General features: G+C 38.0%; 1 protein-coding gene across 6 annotated transcripts in view; it reads left to right on the forward strand.

The window, feature by feature from the left end:
* LOC6030941 (hillarin) overlaps positions 1-25,240 on the forward strand; it is a 68,090-nt gene that overhangs the window by 26,697 nt on the left and 16,153 nt on the right. For 4 of the 6 annotated variants that reach the window (XM_038260090.1, XM_038260091.1, XM_038260094.1 and 1 more), the window contains one exon: positions 9,868-10,399. In XM_038260090.1, coding sequence (XP_038116018.1) covers positions 10,211-10,399 — 189 coding nt within the window. In that variant the 5' untranslated portion in view covers positions 9,868-10,210. Of the gene's footprint in view, positions 1-9,867; positions 10,400-25,240 lie in introns of those variants that run through there. The other 2 variants (XM_038260093.1, XM_038260095.1) reach the window with 2 other exon arrangements.

Below are 25,240 nucleotides of genomic sequence, written 5' to 3' on the forward strand. Positions count from 1 at the left end.
ATTTCATGTCAAGTTTTAATTCAGATAATATTTATTTCTGAAGTATTCACCACTAGGAATATTGTTTGCTTATATGTTGGGCAACAAAAGTTACGATGTTATGGAATGAATATAAACTATTTTATTGTGGTTTGGTTGAGCGTTTTAGCAGAATGCATTACTGTGAATACAAAGAGACGAGTTGTTCCTTTTAATTCCGCTATATATCGGAATTAAAAGGAACAACTCGTCTCTTTGTATTCACAAACTATTTTATTTTTGACAACCTTTTTTAATGTTTATTTTGTAATATCATTTGAAAATAAGATATGTACATTGTACATCTTCCGGCCAAGATCAACATTGAGATTTGTTTGACTTTTTTTACCTTGAACATGTTGGATGGAAATTGAACTGATATAATTAAATTTTAAAAAAAGGTTTGTTTCCAAGTATTCGAGAAATTACAGATTGAAGTTATAAATTTATGAAGCACGTGAGCTACCAAGGGCGTAAGAGGGTTATATAAGAAAAAAATATCGTTGAATTTCAACCACTTTTAAATACTCAAAATTATTTTAATCTAATTGATTTATTAGGCTGAATACCATATAACTAAAATCATATCATAAAACCATGAAAAACCATTAAAAAACAACTTCGTATCAAATTTTCTAGTTGAAAAATAGTGTTTCAAGTTAAAAAGCGCTGTAAATTAGATTTTTAAGGTAAATTCAATGATTATTTATATATTCACAAGTTGAATTTTTGGTTTTTTATTTTAATTTTATGGTCACTGAGACCAATTTAAATGCAATTTTATGGTTGTGGAGCATAGATTTTCACTGTCCAAACACTTTGATTTAAAAAAATCATTCTCAACAAAAATTCTAATAATATTTTCTTTTATTTGGGACGATTTAAAATATTTAAAAATTAGAAAGTTTATATATTTTCTCAAAGTTACATGATTTTTTACAAGCAGTCAAGCCATTTATTGATCCTCACACTCATTTTGACCATTAAAGTTGCTGTTCTATACAATTTCGTTGTAAAAGATTAATTAGAAACAGGATTAGAATAATTTTCGTAAAATTTCAAATTTCCCGGGAATTCCCGGGATTTCCCGGGAAATTTGTTGAAAATTTCCCGTTTCCCGGGAATTTTGTAACCCCGGGAAATTGGACGCTCTAGGTAAATCCTGCGTCCCTGAATCGCCCGACCTTGGCATTCATCGCTCACGATTTGTCCCCCCCAGGACCTTTTGATTTCGTCCACCAAGCGTACGCGCCTCACACTCGCACGGGTCGATCCATGTACGGTAAGTGCGGAGGAGCCAGTACATGCACCTAATCGTAATAGGACCTCCCGCTCTGGATCTACGGATCCATAACCCGTAAAGGAGCTTTTTCTCGGGCGGAAGCCCTAATTATCAAGGAGACCCTTCTCGGAACGACCGTTACGGTGATCCCGTGGTCCGCCCGATTGAGCCAACGAAGGAAGACACCGTAAACCTCGACACCAGCCTACGCCATTGCTGGTCAGTACGCGCCATCCGTCCGCCATCGCTCAAGCCAGCCCGCGGTTTTCCACGGCCGCCATTGCCACCCAAGAGCACGGGTCGATGTTCCGTGCGCGGCGCTGAAGCGAGCGTGGCCATCCGAGTGGTGCTAGCCCACCAAGAACCCGAGCCAACCGAAGCCGAAGCAGAAGTAGGAGAAGAAGCAGTTCATCAACGGTACGTACCGCAGCAGTTCCAGAACCCCAGCAACCCCACAATAGCCCAAATATCCCCCCACATCACACACACAGTAGTTTCCGTAGTTTTTAATAAATTTAGTCTTAATTCCGTATTTTTCTTTAGTTGTCTTTAATAAAACCCATCCCTTGATATTTCCCACAAAATTGCTTCATTTATTTAATCCGCGTAATCCTCCGACACCTTAGGTAAGCCGACTCTGTTTTCCGTTCCTAGGGGAAGAGTTAGTGCCAAGAGCTTGCCGACATCACAACCTTTTTCCTTTACTACTTTGTAAGATCAGTATCACTCTTCCTCGGTATGCGCCCCCCAGAATTTGAGCGACGTTCCTTCAACGTTCGACATTTCCAAATGTTGATCCAGCAAACAAAACTGCGCGCTGCTGACAGACCGCGGATGAACTTTTTTTTTTGTTCTACTAGGGAAATTGGGGGTAAAACGGTCAAATTGGCAAACATTGTTGTATTAAAATTTTGCCATTCTGGTGCGTTTAAATGGTCAAATTTGATATAACAATACCTAATTTACTGTAAAAAATGAATTACATCGCTTCAAAGTAGCGATATTTACGAAAAAATAACTATTTTCTAATTAAACCAAATGACGAAATAATCATGTGGCAGTGCGTGGCCGAATGGTTACGCTGTCCGCTTTGTAAGCGGATGATTCTGGGTTCGATTCCCATCTGCTGCAACCTTCCATCGGATGAGGAAGTAAAATGTCGGTCCCGGCCTTGGTTGTTAGGCCGTTAAGTCATTCCAGGTGTAGGAGTCGTCTCCATGCCATAAGTACAAACAACACACCAAACCAAGCCTACTCCGGTGGAATCGCTGGCGGCGGTTGGACTCGCAATCCAAAGGTCGTCAGTTCAAACACTGGGGTGGAAGGTTCCTTGGAGTAAAAAGAGGTTTGGGTGCTCTCCCCATTCAAGCCTTCGGACTCCTAGGTTCGAGCAGAAACTTGCAATAGAGACCACAAAAGACCCGGGGGTCGTTAATGTGGATGGTTTGATTTTTTTTATTTGAAATAATCATATAACCCCAATGCACCCCTGAATCATACGCAAAAAATTACAAGAAGATTTGAGACCTCAGGACCAATGGTTCGCGATGCTTTCGTTTGCCTAACGCATTTTTGGTTGTAACTTTTATTGATTCATCAAAAATCATTACTAGGTTCAGCAAAGTTGTACGATTTGGTGTGTTTTACAAGTCCTTCATACACAACTTTGTCAAATTCCGTAACTGAAAAGCACTACAACCGAAAAATGTGCCGCGAACCAAAAATGAGCGTCGCGATGGTTGACATCACTGCTTCTGACCCGTTCTCAATCAACTGGTCAGAAAGCAGAATATGCTTGTGCTATCACAGCAAAGAATCCGATGGTAAAATCGCTTGCAAAAGCATGCACATCACCTTCGTCAAAATAAACACTCAATATTACACACTGCATATACAATTTTTGCAAACACAAAAAAAAAAGTTTCAACCGACGGGAGTCAAACCCAGCACCAACAGTAAGGACTGGCGCCTAAGCCCACTCGGTCATCAGACCGATGAACCGATAATATCAGCTTGACATTTCGGTCAAGTAGGTTTCCCATACTGATTAGCTACATATTTCAGAGTGTAAAATTACATAAAATTGCATAAAATAAGGCAATATATGTTTTACACGCAGCTGGATTACTGCTTTTATAGCTATGAATGTCCTTCTCGTTTCATCAAGCGCTCCATGGAGCGATAGTAGCATATCGGATCAATAACCCAGAAGTTGATGGTTCAATCTTTGTTCTGATAAGATTTTTTGTTATGCAATACAATCAAACAGCCGTCGGTAATGTCGATAATTGTCGGTAACGCCAAAATGTTCATACACCTATATCACAAAAAAATGCATGAGTACAGTTTTCATGCAGATTCTGATATCCGTGCAGATTTGTACACCCAACTGGCAGTCGCATGATTGTGATGCATGGCGGCATGAAAGTATATCAGAATCTGCATGAAATCTGTCCTCATGCATTTTTTTGCGATATAGGAGTATGACATTTTTGCCCGTTACCGACAATTATCGACATTACCGACGGCTTTTTGGTTGTATTTCACAAAAAAAACACTTAGCAGAACAAGGATTGAACCACCAACTTCTTGGTTATTGATCCGACACGCTACCACCGCGCTATGGACGCTTTATGTAAAGTGAGTGAAAGAGCACCAACATATGCTTCTCTTTGGAGTGTTGCTCGGGGACGGGCCAGCATTATAAGTGTTGGTGAGAACTGCAGATCGCTGAAATTTTTACACGCGGGCAAAAATGATCTACGGGCTTGCTGCAAAAAAATGTAATAAAATATGACATTTTCTGTAGCAAATCCAATGTTGCAGATTTTGAGGTATATTTTTCCTTTGGGTGTAGACAAATTATGAGACCACACAGCAAATAATGTAGTAATCCAGCTGCGTGTAAAAGGCCTGGGTGTAAAATAAGTTTTGCATTATTTAATGAAATTCTGTGTAATATTACACCCTGAAATATAGGGGGGATGGCGTCGCTATTTTTAGACCACGTTTTCCACTTTTTCTCATCGAAACCGACTACTTTATCGACTTAATTTTGCTGGGTGAGATAGGACCCCGTCTATTTTTAGACGATGACTCAGCACTTTTCCACTCTTGCACCTCAAAAAACCAGGTGGCAGCACGATGTAACGCCACGTTCCTACACTGAGCAAAACATACACAGCTCAACGAAGTGTTCTACACATGATCTGGCCCTGCTGTACAGAGCACTCAAATATCAATCGCAAAACACTTGAAATTTCGGTGATTGGCCATGAAATAATGTCAATAGCCAAACACTTGAATTTTAAATGGCGTTGAAAAAAAAAAGTACGTGCAAGCGATTTACAGGTTCTCGCTTGCTAGTCGTGCACGCTACCACTGCGCCGGCCGGCCAGTTGAATACGGGAGTGTTTTTGTGCTATTGGTTCTTGCCTCGCTTCTAGCCATCGATGAATGTCGCGCAAAAATCAATCAGTGAAACACATTAAATTCATGTGGATAATCACGTTGACTTTGAATAGTGCCTGTTTTGGGTAGATCTTAAGATCATTTTCAAGTGTTTTGCTCATTACTTTGAATAGTTCAAGAAGGTGGGACAAATTCATGAGCAAAACAATTGAAAAGCTTGAGCCACCCGAATGAAAATAACATGTCAAAAAATACCAAAAAGTCAACCGCCCAAACACTTGCATTTGATAGTGGTTTGGATTGATGTTGAAACACAAACCAATTAGATCTACGATGTGACTTTATTCAATCATTCAAGTGTTTGGGCACTTGAATAAAAAGTGTGGCATATTTTCAGTGTATGCAGCCCATCTGTATGGGAAACCTACTTGACCGAAATGTCAAGCTCACATATACGTTTATCCATTTCATCGATCTGATGACCGAGCGGGCTAAGGCGCCAGTCCTTACTGTAGGTGCTGGGTTAGAGTCCCGTCGGTTGCATTTTTTTGTTTTAACAAAAATTGTACATGCAGCGTGTAATATTAAGTGTCTTTTCTGACGAAGGTGATGTGCATGCTTTCGCATGCGATTTTACCGTCGGATTTTTTACTGTGCACCATTAGGGTGTAACAATTTGATTTTATGGCAAAGAGTTCCAAACTATGGCTGATGTAGTCAAACTGTTTAAAAGAACCCGGTTCGTACTGACGCTGAACAACCGCTCTAAGTTTCAACTATTTTTTTTTTTTTTTTGCACCAATTAAAAGATTCAGTATTTGATAATTTCGATAAAAAATTATTCTGTGTCATGTACACCCAAAGTTAAAGAACGAGGGGATAGTCCTCACGAAAAGAAACGTGAGGAAAGTGCTATATTGCGAGAGTATAGTCCTCTCGTGTGTTCATTCGTTCATTGGAACTGTTCATCCTATGAGTAGCTTATATGGACAAACGATTGCCACTTAGTCACCGAACCATGGTGGCCCATACGGCAAAGCCACGGTTCAATATGCCGAAGGTCTTGGGTTCGAGTCTCGGTACCGGTACTTTTTTTGATAGATGAACTTTATTGGAAAATGAACCATGAGTAAAGTACTCTCGGTAATTTCGGGATTTATCCTCTCCGTCCGCACACAGTACCATTTTACTACCGAATCGTGCTCTTCATCCTCTCGTATACCGATGCCCAGTTCTGGGTGTAGGTTGGATTTAACAAAATGCCATTATCAAATTATTTTAGACCAACATAATCATGTCACAAGATAGCACACAAGCAACGATCTTGTTATGCAAACTAGCCTTAGCCATTGAATGAAAAGGGTTTTACCTAAGTATATTTTATCGAAACCCGCTTGAATTTATGGTGCTCATTTCTATCTTCTTTACAATATTACTTGGCTCAAGTCCATTCTTGGATAAATTCCGGTAGGAGAAAAAAACATATAAATACAGTTGAATGATGATGAATATGATTCCTGTTCAAAGCACTAAAACACTTTGCAAGGAAAAAGCTTACGTTTTTTCCTGAGAGTTTCTTGATCATTCGACAAATATGCGCACAGGAGAGATAATAATGTATGGCTCGCTCAGAGATGCGTTTTCTCTCAATGAAATCAGCAATAGGGGGATGGCGTCGCTATTTTTAAACCACGTTTTCCACTTTTTCTCATCTAAATCGTCTACTTTATCGACTTCATTTTGCTGGGCGAGATAGGACGCCGTCTATTTTTAGACGATGACTCAGCACTTTTCCACTCTTGCACTAAAAACAGATGGCAGCACGATGTAACGCCACGTCCCTATAGGCACACAGAGTCTGAAAATTATGCTTTTACAGCACCGCGGGCCGTTTTCATTACAGGTCGAGATTACGACTTGGCTGATGGCGCAAGCAGAAATAAACAGAAAGCCACTTTGAGGTCCCCTGCCCAAGTGAGCAGTTGGTGAGCGCAAGTCAGACTCTGGCGAGCGAATCGCGGGAGAGTGCGCGTCATTTCTTCATGACCATCGCGCGGAATGGCCTCAACGTGTATCGAGCGTCGCCATCAGTCTTTGGCCAACCCGCGAAACTGTCCGTCGCGTCCATCGTACAGTCCCTGTCCGCTGCTCCGTCAACTCTTTTGCTCCGTCTCTTAAAAGTGGAATGGAGTGTGAAACGAGTTTTTAAGAAGAAGAAAAATTAAGCCACATATCGCCGCGTGTGCGCCGCAAGGTAATACCACCAAAACAGGCAATACCAGTGACAGATACTGCTGCCGAGGTAAAAGTGAGCCGAATCAAAACCCATTAATAAAATAAGAAGTGAGTGTGAGCTGCAATGAGGAATATTTTCACGACAAAAACTTGAAGTGAAATTTCTACGTGATTTTCTCCTTGTGGTGGCTGGCTCTACTACCTGTTTGGGCCAGGAGAATTAATAGAATCAATTCGCGGTGGACGTGATTGCAAGGCAGTGAACGTGTGTTTGTGTGTTTGAACATCTACGATTGATTGCGCAAACAGCTCTCTTAAACCCGATCTATGAAATTCGAACCAACAACAGCATCGCAAAATCAAACGCATCGTACAAGAGTTACGCGGAGCCGACTTTCGTGCACGGCTGGGTGACTTCAACGCAACCATAAGAGTGAAACGCTCGCCGCTGCATCAACCATCAACGTTGATGATGGACTGGATAATAGATCGTCGAGATGTCCTCGAAACGGCCCAACCATCATCCAGCAGTTAATCCACCCATATAAATATCATTGAAATAACTTTTCGTTTGTTTTTCCGAGCGATTTTTCCCCCATCTCTCTCTCCAAAAGAAAGATTCCTCCTTTTTTAATTAATTTTTCGATGGCCTTCGCGTAAGTTGGGTTAATGGGCTTACGCGCTCTCGAAAACATCAAATAGCTTAAAGGTGAAGCCGTTGATCATTTTCGAAAAAAAAATGATCATCACTATAAAATATTCTGTACACCCAAAACTGGCATCGCTAGTCCGAGAGAATGATGGTCTCAAGTCGAGAGAATAGTGGTACCATTCACGGACGCAGAGAAAGAAGAAATTTTGTCAAAATATTGAAAGCGACGCAAAAATTATATCTTTAAACGAAAAGTTATGACAATGATGGAAATCTTCACGTTAAACCCTTAGCTTGGTTTAGCAAATTTGGGCAGCGTAATGAGTGTGCTGTTGCCAGGAAAAGTGAATTAAAATTTTGAAGCAAACTTCACCCAAAATTCAGAGTCGAGATAATCGTTCTCTCAAAATTTATTGAGGGCTCAGTGCCAAAATCGATAGAATAATGGTACCAACTCACACCATCATAACAAATGAGTTCATTCGTTAGTTGAATCAATAAATCTCCAACAAGTGTCATACATCGACTTCTGACTTCTCCTTGGTCACCAAGCTGTGGTGGCCGAGGCAGCTAAGTCATTGGATTGGTTTATCAAAGGTCTCTGGTTCGATTCCCGTTGTCGACACTTTTGGTTTTTTGTTTGACGGATGAACTTTTTTTTGCAAATGAACCTCGAAAGAATAGTTCTATCGCCCATCTCGAGCTGTGTTCTCTGCGTCCGTGAATGGTACCACTATTCTCTCGACTCGAGACCATCATTCTCTCGGACTAGCGCTGCCAGTTTTGGGTGTTCTGTTGAACAAAAGTGTCAACGTATTTATGAAATGTTTATCATAGGAACGTGGCGTTACATCGTGCTGCCACCTGGTTTTTTGAGGTGCAAGAGTGGAAAAGTGCTGAGTCATCGTCTAAAAATAGACGGGGTCCTATCTCACCCAGCAAAATTAAGTCGATAAAGTAGTCGGTTTCGATGAGAAAAAGTGGAAAACGTGGTCTAAAAATAGCGACGCCATCCCCCTATGGGTTCACTTAACACTGCATTGTGGAACGTTTATTTTTTTATTTTTTTTTTTTTGGGATACTAAAAACTTTATCAACATTTATCCCTCCGCGGATCGGTTGTGTTGTATTTGTTATCGATATCGTTATCATATCTCTTCAAAATTGGAAGCCATGTTGTCGATTTTGGAAACACATATGCTTAAAAATCGTTAGATTTCTTTAAAGATTGTTTGAACATCGCAATGTTTACCATTCAGATTTGTGTTTCCTGAACAAGCACTTTTAGCTATAAAAGTTGAAAGAGGCAATGTAATAATAAATAATTTTAAACTTAAGTTTAGAAGTTGTTCCAAAACACTCAAACCCACCCACCCACTTCTTATCAACTTCGTATCGAAATTTGAGCAGATGTTTGTGTGCGGGTGTGTGTGTGTGACACTTGACATTTTTTTAGTTTGAACCCCGTTGTTTTGACAAATTCAAAAATAAAACTGCCACTTTTTACTCGGGTTGACCATTTATTATCAAACCAAACGTTTGATTTGGTTGGGGCAGCGAATGACCGAAAGGTTAAAACTGCCGGAAATAAATCAATTAACAACAACAACAACAAAAGTTTGGTTGGAAGTGTGAGCTCTGTGTAAAGAACGTGTCAAACTAAAAAGTTACCCCGTACGTTTGACAACAACTGGTGTCAAACCATCGGACTTCCAGTGTAATTGCACTCAATTTTCTCAGCACTGGCTGAAACGATTTTGACCGTTTTGCTCTCATTCGATCCGTCCCATAGGTCCTTGTTGAAAATAAGTAAAGTACCGCAGAAAAAAGGAAAAAAATCTGGAAAATTGTGAAATGGTGCTTTTTTAAAGAAAACCTAGAAATTGATCATAGAAAGGTGTTTGAAAGACCGTTCTTAAATAATCGAAAAAACGAAAAACGAAGTTGACTTTATAGCTGTCGGCCACCATTGCTAGTACCAACCACTAGTGTCTTCCTTTTTATCTACAAGGACTTCGCCGCCCTGGGCTCCTAAGTGTTAAATGGAGCGACGACGCCGAATACCCATATTTACACAAAGAATTTTAGAGCGTCCGCCGCGGGATTCGAACCGGCGACCTCTGGATTGTGAGTCCAGTGCGTCGTTGTCTTTAAAAAATCATTTGTGTCTTCCTCTCAAGGAAAAAGCAGCTTGATCCACGTTGTTCGAGTGGAAAAGATTACACACCACAGCAAGAACTAATCACTCTCTTCCACCCCCCCCCCGAAGGTAGTTTGGCAAATGAAAGTGTAAGTGTAAACGAAAAAGTGTAATAAATACATCAGCGAAAATTGAAAATGCATTCACGAGCCGTGGCCACCGCTTTATGATGAGTTGTGGAAGTCCGAGCACGAGGCAGCGAGAAAAGCAATAATTTGGTGGGTTTTGATTTATAAAAAAAAAAGTGGTGAAAAAGCAAACCTGTACAAAGTGAAGAAATAAAACTAATCTACCCACGAGTTGGATTCCAGTGTGGTTCGATAGATTGTAAATGTGTGTGTGTGTTAGTGGGCGTGTGCTTGAGTAAAGCAAGAAAAACGAAGATTAAGTTCAATCAGGAAGAGCGCCAAACATGTACCGGCCAAATTTCTACGAGTCAACGTGCCTCCGATGCAGCGAGATCGTGTACCAGGTGGACCGTGTTGGACCGCTTAAGGATTTTACCTTCTTCCACTCGGGTTGCTTCAAGTGCAAGAAATGCGGGACCAAGCTCACACTGAAGACGTATTACAACAACCAGCACAACCACGACGATAAAGAGGTGAGTGTTTTACATAATTTCACTGCGCTCTGATAGCTTGTTTGGAATGGGGTAATCACAAGTACGGTACGCGTACCTTTTTCTTAATAAATATAACCGCAGTTGAGATGAAATTATTACACTTAACCCCCGGTGGTTAGTTACATTTTCGTTTGACACTTTTTTAGTTTGTATCCCGTTGGTTTGACAAAGTCAAACTAAAAAGTGACGAACTGTCTCTTTTTACACGGGACTCACATTTACTTTCATACCAAACGTTTGGTAGTAAATGTGAGCTCTGTGTAAAGAGGGTGTCAAACTAAAAAATGGCCCCGTTCGTTTGACAACAGTTGGTGTCAAACCATCGGGTTTTCAATGTATTAGATGAGACCTGATTTTAATTGAATCTAATTACGTAATTTGTTTAAATTCTGAGTCAATCAGCAAGGAGTGAGGATAATATTTTTTTCAAAATTACTTGTCTTCAGTGCTTAGAATGAAAAATAATCAAAGTAACAGTTAATAAATAAGCCAACAATTTTCTAGGTTGTGTAGATATTTTTTAATTGTTTCTTGAATTGTTTGTAAATGGTAAATGGCGATTGGCAAAATTTCACTTCGGATAATCGAATCACGATTTTTTTTCACGGACCAGCACAGCATATAAAAAGTTCGAGAAATGATAACGCCAAGCCTTGTGGGTTTTAAACCACGACCTTTCGTTTATTAAACGAAACCTGTTACCATTAGACCACAGGAGCTCGGAATTTGTTGTTAAAAGTAAGAAATATAAAAACAGCTCTCTCTTTTGCTCTCCCTCTCAATCCGTAAAGCGAATCGATCAGAGAGACCGTTTGCGTTTGTTGCTAAAAGCCGACTGACTCAAAATAGTCTGCAATCGGCTTTGTTTAGATCATTAATTAAACAGCTTAAAATCGATGTTATCAAATATATTTTTTAATTGTGGTGTGTAGGTACGCAAAATTAAAGACATTTGATTGCAAATTCCACCATTTCAAATTTAAATTGACACCAAACTGAAGCATTGCAAAAAATTGTTATGCAATGAGTGAGTGATTTCTGATCTTTTGACCGAAAATCAGGACAATTGGACATAACGCTGTCGGTCGCGAATTGGGTCCTAAAATGAGGCTTGGATTGCTGATATTATTACACCCAAACGGCGGTCGCACACCCAAAGTTAAAGATCGAGGGGATAGTCCTCACGAAAAGAAACGTGAGGAAAGTGCTATCACAGACAGTCTGTGGTGCTATATTGCGAGAGTATAGTCCTCTCGCGTGTTCATTCGTTCATTGGAACAGTTCATCCTATGAGTGGCTTATATAAAGGAGAAAATTGTGACGTCAGAAATGAACTCAAATCACTCAAAGTTCATTTTGTGAGTGACTTTAACATTTTGGCCTAGTTTGACAGCTACCTCGTTCCCAGGTTTTCTGTGGGAGAGAAAAGGAGGCGAATACTTTATGAAAATCATACCTGTCAAAATTCCTAGCCTCAAAATTTTGTCGCGAGTTGCTTTTCTCCTCTATAGGGGGATGGCGTCGCTATTTTTAGACCACATTTTCCACTTTTGCTCATCGAAACCGACTACTTTATCGACTTCATTTTGCTGGGCGAGATAGGACGCCGTCTATTTTTAGACGATGACTCAGCACTTTTACACTCTTGCGCCTAAAAAAAAAACCAGGTGGCAGCACGATGTAACGCCACGTCCCTATGGACAAACGACCGCCATTTAGTCACCGAACCATAGGGGGATGGCGTCGCTATTTTTAAACCACGTTTAAAAATAGCCACCATCCCCCTATGGTGGCCAATACGGCAAAGGCACGGTCCAATATGCCGAAGGTCTTGGGTTCGAGTCTCGGTACCGGTACTTTTTTTTTGATAGATGAACTTTTTTCGAAAATGAACCATGAGTAAAGCACTCTGGGTAATTTCGGGATTTATCCTCTCCGTCCGCACACAGTACAATTTTACTACCGAATCGTGCTCTTTATCCTCTCGTATGCCGATGCCCAGTTCTGGGTGCATGATTGTTATGCATGGCGGCATGAAAGTATATCAGAATCTGCATGAAAACTGTCCTCATGCATTTTTGCGATATAGGGGTATGACATTTTGCCCGTTACCGACAGTTATCGACATTACCGACGGCTTTTTGGTTGTATTTCACAAAAAAACCTTAACAGAACGAGAATTGAACTACCTACTTCTTGGTTATTGACGCTTGATGAATTGAGAGTGAAAGAACATCAACATATTCTTCTCTTTTTAGTGTTGCTCGGGGACGGGCCAGCATCATATGTGTTGGTGAGAACTACAGATCGCAGAAATGTTTACACGCGGGCAAAAATGATCTACGGGCTTCCTGCAAAAAAATATTATAAAATGTGACAATTTCTGCAGCAAATCAACTGTTGCAGATTTTGATATATATTTTTGCTTTTTTTTACATCGATAAAATTTATTTTTCTGCATACGGTGATCCTTTGTACGATAACAAAAAGTTTAAAATGGGGTTTTAAATCAATTTTGAAAAATTAACCTCGCGGTGCTTCTTGACAAAAAAGATTCTACTTGACAGCTCTTTCCAAGAGGACCATAGTTGATCCAAAAAATGTTGTCTTGTCAACTTTTTTGCAATAAAATTTAAAAAGTGATCAGAAATAGTTTTTAAGCGTATTTTTAATCGTTCTACATAAAAATTTACAAAGTGCTTTAGGACCCTATTCAACGAATAACACTATTGTTAATTCAAACTTAAAAATAATATTTGCTATTTCAGCGCCGAAAAAGATGTATTTTATTTTTCAAAAATTGTATCTCACAATAAACATATTTTCAAACATAGGGTCTTTAGTCCCGAGACCCGAGACATCATTTTAAGTTTTCATACCACCTTTTCAAATGATAGACTATATTTTTGGTACTTCAAGCTATTTTTTCTTAAAAGCCTGTCTAAACACCAGTACTGTTAACCATTCAAATTAATGACGTTTAACTTAACAGAATCGCTAAACCAGGCCTGCCCAACCTACGACCCGCGGGCCGGATCCGGCCCGTGAAGCCATTTTATCCGGCCGGCGAGGGATCCAGAAAATTGTTCAATGATGGCCCTTCATGACATTGCAAATATTTATTTAATGCAATAATGAAATGAATAAACAATGTAGTTGATTTTCAAGAAAATTTAATTTTCATGTTTTCAAAAATATGTTCTTCGAAATCGATTTTTTAATGTTTGAATAATGAGCAATTCCAGCTCAAATCAGGAATTTTTCTGGTACTTTTGTACCCGACCCTCTCCGATTTCAATGAAAGTTTTTAGACATGTTATCCTAGGCCTATATAAGCCATTTTTGTGTATATGGAGCCAATAGTACTCGAAAATAACACTTGAGAAGGGCGTAAGGTATTTAAATATTTTTGTATTTTGCAATTTAAAAATTACTGTGTCTCGAAGCCATTGCGTCGTATCAAAAAGTGGTCCAAGACAAACTTGTAGGAAATTGGATGGGCTTTCTGAAAAAAATACACTGAAACAAAAATACACGCCACTTCTATGAGATTTTTTGATTTTTAAGTTTAAAACTTAAATTTAAAGGTGTTGTCACGATTTTTTTTCGTTCAAAATTTTTGAGGAAATAGCCTAAGATGTAACCAAAAGACTGACGAAAAATGCAGGATGGTATGTCTCTCCTAAAAAAATACAAAAATCATTTACTAAAACTGTTTTTTTGAAAAGTGGTCTAAACGTCAAAATTTAAAAAAACCCATAGTGGGAATCGGTTCCCCAGACAATTTTACATAAAAGTCTCCATATAGACCATTGTCCTATGTCCAATCCTTGGGAAGATACAGCGGTTTTAAAAATAAAAATGATGAAAAAATGGGTTTTTGTGGTTTTGGCAATTTCTACATGACAGACTTGGTTTTTCAGTCTCGTAAATATTTTTACCGGAAAGCTCATCCAATTTCCCATAAGTTTGCCTTTGACAGCATTTCAATTGGATGTAAGGGCTTACAGTTATAAGCTTAATTACATTGTTAATAACTGAAAAGAGAATATTTTTTTTCAGTGTGGTAGAAACCTGGATAATAAATTAGCTCACGTAAATATCAAAACGAGTCAAATCAAAAAGCTGTCTAAGGCAAACTTATGGGAAATTGGACGAGCTTTCCGGTAAAAATATTTACGAGACTGAAAAACCAAGTCTGTCATATAGAAATTGCCAAAAACCACCAAAAAACACATTTTTTCATCATTTTTATTTTTAAAACCGCTGTATCTTCCCAAGGATTGGACATAGGACAATGGACAATATGGAGACTTTTATGTAAAATTGTCTGGGGAACCGATTCCCACTATGGGTTTTTTAAAATTTTGACGTTTAGACCACTTTTCAAAAAAACAGTTTTAGTAAATGATTTTTGTATTTTTTTAGGAGAGACATACCATCCTGCATTTTTCGTCAGTCTTTTGGTAACATCTTAGGCTATTTCCTCAAAAATTTTGAACGAAAAAAAATCGTGACAACACCTTTAAATTTAAGTTTTAGACTTAAAAATCAAAAAATCTCATAGAAGTGGCGTGTATTTTTGTTTCAGTGTATTTTTTTCAGAAAGCCCATCCAATTTCCTACAAGTTTGTCTTGGACCACTTTTTGATACGACGCAATGGCTTCGAGACACAGTAATTTTAAATTGCAAAATACAAAAATATTTAAATACCTTACGCCCTTCTCAAGTGTTATTTTCGAGTACTATTGGCTCCATATACACAAAAATGGCTTATATAGGCCTAGGATAACATGTCTAAAAACTTTCATTGAAATCGGAGAGGGTCGGGTACAAAAGTACCAGAAAAATTCCGGATTTGAGCTGGAATTGCTCTAATGCAAAAAAAAATTAAAATAAAAGGTTTTGAACATTTTTTGCCTTAAATTTGGACGGCTTTTTATAATTGTTATTTGAAAACTTAAAAAATCTTTGGTACAACATTAATTTTAGAACAACATTTTAGAATAAAAACAATTAAAACTGATTTTTCAAAAGCAACATTTTGAATTTTAAAGAGCCTTGTAGGAAAAATAACACAGAAATCGAGATTCATTTGAAGTTTGTGTGCAATGTGCATCCTCCTTCTCCAGCATTCTTTGTAACTTGAAATATTAAGGATGTTTTTCGTCAACGAAAACTATCCGGCCCGCCAACGCTTTTGAAACAACAAATTTGGCCGGAGGGCCAAAAGGTTGGGCACCCCTGCGCTAAACGTTTAAATAAAAAGTCTTACCAACAGGATATCATTGCTAAATAAAATTACTATAGTATATATTTAATGAACGTGAACGCGAACGGAGCACGTTAACATTCTAACGCCCAAGGCTCCAAAAAAGTTGGAACGGTAACTTCAACTCAATGGTTCTCGGGCATAACTCAACCAATCAAGATGATTCTTCTTTCCAGTGATTTGTTAGGATGTCTAGATGATTCTAAAACTTTGCAGAATTTAATTTCATCAAATCTGTAATTTTTGCAATCAAAAACATCGTTCCAAAATTTTTTTTACGCGTGTAAAAAAAATTCGCCAAAAATTCCGCGGAGGCAGTCGTTTTAAAAAAAGGTGGAACGATGTTTTCGGTCGCAGATTTGTTCAAATCAAGTTCTGCAAAATCAAAGGATCATCTAGACATTCTTACAAATCACTGGAAACAAGAATCGTCCCGATTGGTTGAGTAATGCCCGAGAACCAGCGAGTTTAAGTTACCGTTCCACCTTTTTTGGGAGGCTTGGGCGTCCGTGTAAGTTGGACATGCGTTGGGCGTTCCAGTGTTAAATTAACGCCGTCGATCAACGCGGTTATTCTTTTGAGGTCCCGACTTTGAGGGCTTTTACAGCCTATGTTTCCCAAACAATAACATTTAGCGGGTTACTTACAATTGCATTTGACGGGCATTTACTATAACTAGAAGTTTCAGATGCACAGCAGATAATGTAGTAATCCAGCTGCGTGTAAAAGGCCTGGGTGTAAAATAAGTTTTGCATTATTTAATGAAATTCTGTGTAATATTACACCCTGAAATATGTAGCCCATCAGTATGGGAAACTTACTTGACCGAAATGTCAAGCTCACATATACGTTTATCCATTTCATCGATCTGATGACCGAGCGGGCTAAAGTGCCAGTCCTTACTGTAGGTGCTGGGTTAGAGTCCCGTCGGTTGCGGTTTTTTTTTGTTTTTACAAAAATGTACATGCAGCGTGTAATATTAAGTGTTTTTTTTTGACGAAGGTGATGTGCATGCTTTTGCGTGCGATTTTATCATCGGATTTTTGCGGTGTGAGGTACTTTGTCCAAAGTGGCCACCGGATCCGGCAATCTGGAACAACAACCAAACATGATTTTTTGTGTTGTATTTGTCATAAAATCGATTTTTGAGCCAATGTTATGGAAGTTTATTTGTAGTACATATATTGGAATATTGACTGCCCAGGATCGGTTCAGGGCAACTGTAGCCACCCCGGAATCGATTCCTAGGTACGACGCAAATGATTCCAATGGTTATTAGATTAAAAACTCGTCTTGTTTCTTATAAAAAATTTGTGAAAAAAAAGCTTAAGTCATCTTTTATCATGCCACTAATAAACGCGTTAATCAACGACGTTAATTTAACGTGCTCCGTACGTGTTCACGTAAAGATCAACGTAGGCTCCATTCGCGTTCACGTTTATTTATTATTGACGTAAACGCGTTCGTTAAGCGTGAACGCGTTTACGTCAATTCATGTTTAATGTTTAGCCCGGGAGCATGTTGACAGCTCCCATACAAACTGAGCATACCCCGTTTTGTGGGCCTAGTGGGCCTAAGATGGCGGCCTTCGATATTATCTAGCCAAACTTTTGGAAATGGCGAATAGTTGAAATAAATATAGTTTTTGCCTTGTTTTTGTTTAAAACGACAAAATAAGCATTCTGGAATCATTTTCTTTAAAAACTTGTTTAGAGATACGCCAAGTTCAAATATTGGTCTAGAACAGTTGAAGTGAGCGTGCCGCAAAAGCCGTCACGAAAATAAAGTTTCCTATGCAAATTTGAGTTGCGTATTTAATGGGCGGACTCCGACGAGGCCCACTTGCCATCTGTCGGTGAATACGCGCAACTCACGAAAACTGTCATCTTAGGGTCCGGTTGTGTTTAACAGCACTGCCTAACACTTTCTGCGTCCAAGAGAACTATAATCATTTGAAATGGCGCGGAGTTATGATTTTTACGTAAACCTACAAAAAATACAATTTTTGGACTCATGGTTTAAAAAAAGAAAAAAATGTTTAAAAATGCATTTCACATCATACCGGTTGTTTTGCAATAAGCTTAAGAGCGAGTCCACGAGCAAAGCATACCCATCTCGCATCGACCTCACCATCGACCTCACGGCAATGGATGCAGATTTGGAACCACTCGAACAGATCCCGTTCCAGGTGACGCCAAAGCAGGAAAATCCACGTCCGTGAAAGTTAGTGGTGTTTTGCGACGATTTGGTTGGTGCCTCGTCGTCGCTTGCTGCCAATTTTTTACAAACTCAGCTCGTTTTGGGCAGCTTCGATTCTTGGTAGAATGGTCGCCGCCGCAATTGAAGCATTTCGCTTCGATGTTCTCGTTGATTGTGTTGCAAGCTTGAGTTCTGTGCTCACCTCCGCAGGTTGCACAACGACTCTTGATGAAACAGTTCCTTCCACCATGTCCAAACTGCAAACAGTTCGAACACTGTGTCACGTCACGGTGCACTGGACGATAACGTTCCCAAGACACGATGATGTTGAAAATTGCCCGAACTGCTTTCAGCTCAGACGGCGTTGTCAATCCTTTCACGAGATGAACCAGGTACAGTTGATCACGATACTTGATGTCCTTGTTGTGTCTCGTCATCTTGAAGACTTCGATCACGTTCAACTTAAGAGTTTTGAGCTCTTCTTTCAGCACACTCACATCCATGTCGTACAAGCCACGGAGGACCTGTTTCATGGGGCGTTTACCTGGATCGTCATGGCTGTAGTATTCAATCTTTGTGTTGTTCAGGAAATCCTGAACGTAGTTGTAATCCTTTCTAGTAGGTAGCAGAATTTTGAGTCCATCAGCACACAAGCGAATAATGGAAGCTCGTAAAGCACCAGATTTGATAAACCCGGTCAGCCACTTTCGCACCGAATCCGATGACGATGTTTTCACAAAAATGGGTGGCAACTTTTCCCGTCGTTCAAATTCTTCCTTCTCGCTCACGTCCACAGGGAGGGTAGCGAACTGGTTTCCAGACGAATTTTGAGCGCCCTTGCTCAAACTGCCTGGCTTTGCAGGTAACGCTTCGGAATTCTTTAGCTTCTTCAAATCGCCTCTTTTTCTTGCCGTGAGGCATTTCTTGCACTTTTTAGCACTTTTTTAGTGTGTGAGGGACGCACGTCTGACTCGCTTCTCTGCGGATCGCAGACTGATTGATATAACATTGATGTTTTGAATTCTCTAGAATTCCTTACAAGTCTTCAAAATCTGTTTTTTTTGAAAATTTACCTTTTTAAAAAAAAGTTCGATTTAGCGATTAATTCGATTATCACATTCGAATGCGGAGCGCTAGCTCCTGTACACTAAAATCAAGCTTATATTTGGGACTTGAGCTCAGCTCGCCCACCGGAACAAGCCGCTGAATGCCCAAAAAAGTCATTTATGCTACAGTCTAGTACACTCAACTCCCGGTGGTTGGGTCACTTTTTCGTTTGACACTTTTTTAGTTTGTACCCCAATCAATGGTTTGGCAAAGTCAAACCAAAAAGTGACAAACTGTCACTTTTTACCGGGACTCACACTTAATATCAACCCAAACGTTTGGTACACGGATAGAAATCCTGTCCGCAAAATCGTAAACAATTTGTTTTAAAATCGATAACATCGATTGTTTTCAATTTCGTTTACAATGTTTTCAAAAATGAAAACATTCTCCTCGATTTCGAAAACGTTTGTTTTCGAAAGCGCAACTTTTGTTTTCGAAAACGCAACTTTTTCCGTCACACTTTTACGAAGCGTAACAACTGTCAAAACGCAGCCTAAATCAAAACGTCAACCAAAACGTCGTGACAGTTTGTTTGTGTAAAGTTTTTTCTGGTTTCGGAAGAAAAAAATCGTGGCCGGTTTCCCGACAACGGGTTCCGGCGGGTGTTGGCCAAATTATGTGTAGTTCGTGTGTGTTAAGTAAAAGCAGCAACAATTGCTGCCCAAGTGTGCTGCAAACACCGCCAACAAAGTCGTTCCGGTCAACCGGGACGAGATTCAAAGTGCTTTCGGAAGTGGCGAAATCACCTGTCCGGTAAAAGTCAAAGTCGATCCGCAGCGCCAGCGTCGATTCTGACAAAAGTGATGGAAAGGATCAGTACAGGTTCAGTCCTGCAATGAAAGACGGCACCGTTGCCAACGACCACCCTCGAGAAGGCGGACATCGCCGGAACCTCCTCCTCATCCTGCTCCACGGCGCCGAGGAAGATGTTGTCCAGGAAAGGAGGAAATCATCAACGACCCGTTGCCGTGCTGCCGTTGATTGACGTCCCTTTGAAACTTGCCTTCAAACAGAGGAGGAGAAGGAGGTTCCGGTGATGTAATCGCCACTGCTGTCCGCCTTCTCGAGGGTGGCCGTTGGCAACGGTGCCGTCTTTCATCCCAGAACTGAACCTGTACTGATCTTTTCGAGCACTCTTGTCAGAATCGACGCTGGTGGTGCGGATCGACTTTGACATATCCCGGACAGATTATTTCGCCACTTCCGAAAGCACTTTGAATCTCGTCCCGGTTGACCGGAACGACTTTGTTGGCGGTCCTCCTCCTCCTCCTCCTCCTCCTCCTCCTCCTCCTCCTCCTCCTCCTCCTCCTCCTCCTCCTCCTCCTCCTCCTCCTCCTCCTCCTCCTCCTCCTCCTCCTCCTCCTCCTCCTCCTCCTCCTCCTCCCCTCCACGGTGTACAGCGGGAGAACGTCATCAAGGAGCTGAAGGGGTCAACACTAGGATGACCACGCAACTGAAGCAAGTACGTCCCTCGAAAGCTTGACAAAATTTAAAAATAATCGACCTTCATTCCGCAACAGGCAGCGACGCCAACTTCTTCACCAGATCTGCACATCTCGAATTGAACCACGTCAATGAGGAAAGCGACCCGGTCTACATCATCCACGTACCAGTCTGGGTTGTTCCATGACGAGACGTATCTACCGAACTCGAGTTCCGTCGGCATCTTGGAAGCGATCTCGGTCAAGCCCTTCGGTCGTGCGGAAGGCGCTGCAAATCCACACACACTTTGTAACACCCTACACCACAAAACTCTAATCTAATATTCTTCAATTCTGCAATTGTAATTTCAATAATTTTATAATTCCAAAACCCTTCAACTCTCAAACTCTGAAAAACTTAAATTCAAAATTATTAATTTATAAAATCCCAATTTTCTATGATTCTTGAATCATAAAATCGTGAACATATAAAATTCTATAATTCCAAATTTCTAAAATTCCAAAACACTAACATTCTCATAACCTAAAATTCTAAAATGGTAATATTCTAAAGTTTTTAAATTCTATTTTTTTAATTCTGAAATTTTGAAATAATTAGCTTTCTATAATTCTAGAATTTTAAATTTCTAAAATTTCAAGAAAAAATAATTGTAAGATTTCAATATTCAAAATTCTAAATTACAAAATTCCAAAACACTCATTTTTTTAATTTTTAATTCAAATATTCTAAAATTATAAATACTTAACTCCTAATATTATAAACTTCAGAAATTCTAAAATTTTGAATTCTCAACTTCTAAAATTCCGAAATTCTTAAATTCTAAAATTCTAAAATTCTAAAATTCAAATATTATAAAATACTTTACTCCTAATATTATAAACTTCAGAAATTCTAAAATTTTTTAATTCTCAACTTCTAAAATTCTAAAATACTAAAATTCTAAAATTCTAGAATTCTAAAATTCTAAAATTCTGAAATTCTAAAATTCTAAAATTCTAAAATTCTAAAATTCTAAAATTCTAAAATTCTAAAATTCTAAAATTCTAAAATTCTAAAATTCTAAAATTCTAAAATTCTAAAATTCTAAAATTCTAAAATTCTAAAATTCTAAAATTCTAAAATTCTAAAATTCTAAAATTCTAAAATTCTAAAATTCTAAAATTCTAAAATTCTGAAATTCTAAAATTCTAAAATTCTAAAATTCTAAAATTCTAAAATTCTAAAATTCTAAAATTCTAAAATTCTAAAATTCTAAAATTCTAAAATTCTAAAATTCTAAAATTCTAAAATTCTAAAATTCTAAAATTCTAAAATTCTAAAATTCTAAAATTCTAAAATTCTAAAATTCTAAAATTCTAAAATTCTAAAATTCTAAAATTCTAAAATTCTAAAATTCTAAAATTCTAAAATTCTAAAATTCTAAAATTCTAAAATTCTAAAATTCTGGAATTCTAAAATTCTAAAATTCTAAAATTCTAAAATTCTAAAATTCTAAAATTCTAAAACTCTAAAATTCTACAATTCTACAATTCTGAAATTCAAAAATTTAAAAATTCTTAAATTCCTTAATTCTAAAATTCCTAAATTCCTAAATTCCTACATTCCTACATTCCTAAATTCCTATATTCCTATATTCCTATATTCCTACATTCCTAAATCCCTAAATTCCTAAATTCCTATATTCCTTAGTTCCTTAATTTCTTAATTCCTTAATTCCTTAATTCCAAAATTCCTTAATTCCTTAATTCCTTAATTCCTTAATTCCTTAATTCCTAAATTTCTAAATTCCTTAATTCCTAAATTCCGAAATTCCTAAATTCCTTCATTCCGAAATTCCTAAATTCCCAAATTGTTAATTTCCCTAATTCCTTTATTCTTAAATTCACCATTCCCAAATTAACAAATTCCTAAATTCCCAATTCCCAAATTCCCAAAATTCCCAATTCCCAAATTCATGATTTACAAATTCCTCAATTCCCAAATTCTTAAATTCCCAAATTCCTAAATTCTAATATTTCTAAATTCTTAAATTCCTTAATTCCTTAGTTCATAAATTCCTAAATTCCTAAATTCCAAAATTCATAAATTCCAAAATTCAAAAATTCTTAAATTCTTAAATTCTTAAATTCCTTAATTCCTAAATTCCTAAATTCCTAATTTCCTAAATTCCTTAATTCCCAAATTCTTAAATTTACGAATTCCCAATTTCCCAAATTCCTAAATTCCTAAATTCCCAAATTCCCAAAATCCCAAATTCACAAATTCAAATATTCCCAAATTCCCAAATTCTTAAATTCCCAACTTCACAATTTCAAATATTCCCAAATTCCCAAATTCAAATATTCCCAAATTCAAAAATTCTTAAATTCCCAAATTCCCAAAATTCCCCAATTCCCAAATTTCTTAATTCCGAAATTCCTAAATTCCTAAATTCCTTAATTCCAAAATTCTTAAATTCCTAAATTCTTAAATTCTTAAATTCCTAAATTCCTAAATTCCAAATTCCTAAATTTCTAAATTCCCAAATTCAAAAATTCCCAAATTCATAAATTCCTAAATTTCCAAATTCCAAAATTCCCAAATTTTTAAATTCCCAAACTCTTAAATTCCCAAATTCCTTAATTCCCAAATACCCAAATTATTAAATTCCCAGATTCTTAAATTCTCAAATTACCAAATTCTTGAATTCCCAAATTTCCAAATTCACTAATTCCCAAATTCCCCAATTCTTAAATTCCCAAACTCTTAAATTCTCAAATTCCCAAGTTCTTAAATTCCCAAATTCACAAATTCCCAAATTCCGTAATTCTCAAATTCCGTAATTCTCAAATTCCCAAAATCCCAAATCCCCAAATTCTTAAATTTCCAAATTAACAAATTCACTAATTCTCAAATTCCCTAATTCTCAAATTTCTCAATTCCCAAATTCCCAAATTCCTAATTTCCCAAATTCCCAAATTCTTAAATTGCCAAATTCCCAAATTCTTAAATTCCCAAATTCTCAAATTAACAAATTCACTCATTCCCAAATTCCCCAATTCTCAAATTTCCCAAATCCCCAATTCTCAAATTCCCAAGCTCTTTAATTCCTAAATTCCTAAATTCCCAATTTCTTAAATTCCAAAATTCACAGATTCCCAAATTCCGTATCTCTCAAATTTCTAAAAACCCAAATTCATAAATTCCCAAATTCCCAAGTTCCCAAATTAACAAATTCACTAATTCTCAAATTCCCAAATTCCTTAATTCCCAAATTCCTAAATTCACAAATTCCCAAATTCTTAAATTCCTAATTTCCCAAATTCTTAAATTCCTAAATTCCTAAGTTCTTAAATTCACAAATTCCCAAATTCCGTAATTCTCAAATTCCCAGATTCAGAAAATCCCAAATTCTCAAAAACTCCACATTCTTTAATCCCCAGATTCCCATATTTCCTGATTGTCAAAACACTAATTTCTTGTATTCCCATATTCCAAACAAGCACACACACACACATCCACACTCAAAGATTAGTTTTTAATTAATGATGTATTTTTTGCTTCAATAAATAAAAATAACGAATAAACTTGAATGCTTTTACTGAACCAAAAGAAATATCCAACGGTCAATTTAAAAACCAAATCCAACGGTCAATTCAAAATCCGATTTAACCGCAACCCTGATGGCTGCGTGCTTTTTGTTTTGTTTTGAGCCAGGCGTCACCAAACCGTAACCGCTCAAAATCGACAACATTGTTCTCGATTTTGTTGCAAATGTTACCGGACGACTGGTCGACAACATTCTGAAACGAATTTCAGAACGAATCGAGAACAATGTTGTCGATTTCCCGGACAGGATTTCTATCCGTGTAGTGTGTGTGTGCTCCGTGTAAAGAGGGCTTCAAACTAAAAAGTGACCCCGTTCGTTTGACAACAATTGGTGTCAAACCATCGGGGTTTCAGTGTATGTTACTTTTTAAGGTGAAACTGACGTTACGTCGGCCATTAAAAACTTCTTTGAGACTTTAATCAATTTTCAAACTCGACAGATTGTTGCCTTCGACTTATTTACCATCTGCCAAACAGAGAACTTTCAAAAACGCGAGTCGCGGATTACGTATTTATGCGATTACAAACATTTGATCAACTTAAATAGATTTCTGAATTCGACAAATTGTTTGCTATCGTCCTTTTTCTCGTCTGCAGCAGACAGATGAAATTTACGTTACCTACGGAATTTTCTTTAAAACTGCTTTTGAAAACTCGAGTCGTGTAATGAAGATGGCGGACCTTCTAGTATCCCTTAATTAATGATGCCTTAAAAAAATAACAACCGGCACCATCAAAATATACTTTCCGATTACAAGTGGTGAAAGGTATGAAATGAGTAATTTGTTTATATTATATTGCGACATAAAAACACATGTTTGTTTGCCCATCCTACTAAAATCAAGAAGCATTGTACCGTCACCAAAAAGAAAAACACGGAATTGCTGGCTGCAGAAGCCGCTTCCGCAAAAAACAAAATAAGCTGCCTCAAGCCGAAAAGCAACACACACACACGCAAGTACTAGTAACAGCTATTAAAGGCGTCACCGTTGTTCCTGATTACCAATACCAAACATTATTGAACTGCACACGAAACAGACAAGGAAGGCCGCAAATTTTGTTTTGCTTCCTTTACTACCCCATTGCATTTGCAATGGTTGAGCGATTTTAAGCTACTTTCGTTATGTAAATGCACGACGTAACAAAACATAATAATGTCCATGTGTTCCGGCATTTTTGGGTAAATACATTCTGGAGAAACATCCAA

This window comes from Culex quinquefasciatus, chromosome 3, assembly GCF_015732765.1.
Source record: "Culex quinquefasciatus strain JHB chromosome 3, VPISU_Cqui_1.0_pri_paternal, whole genome shotgun sequence".
In the NCBI taxonomy this organism is placed as follows: Eukaryota; Metazoa; Arthropoda; class Insecta; order Diptera; family Culicidae; genus Culex; species Culex quinquefasciatus.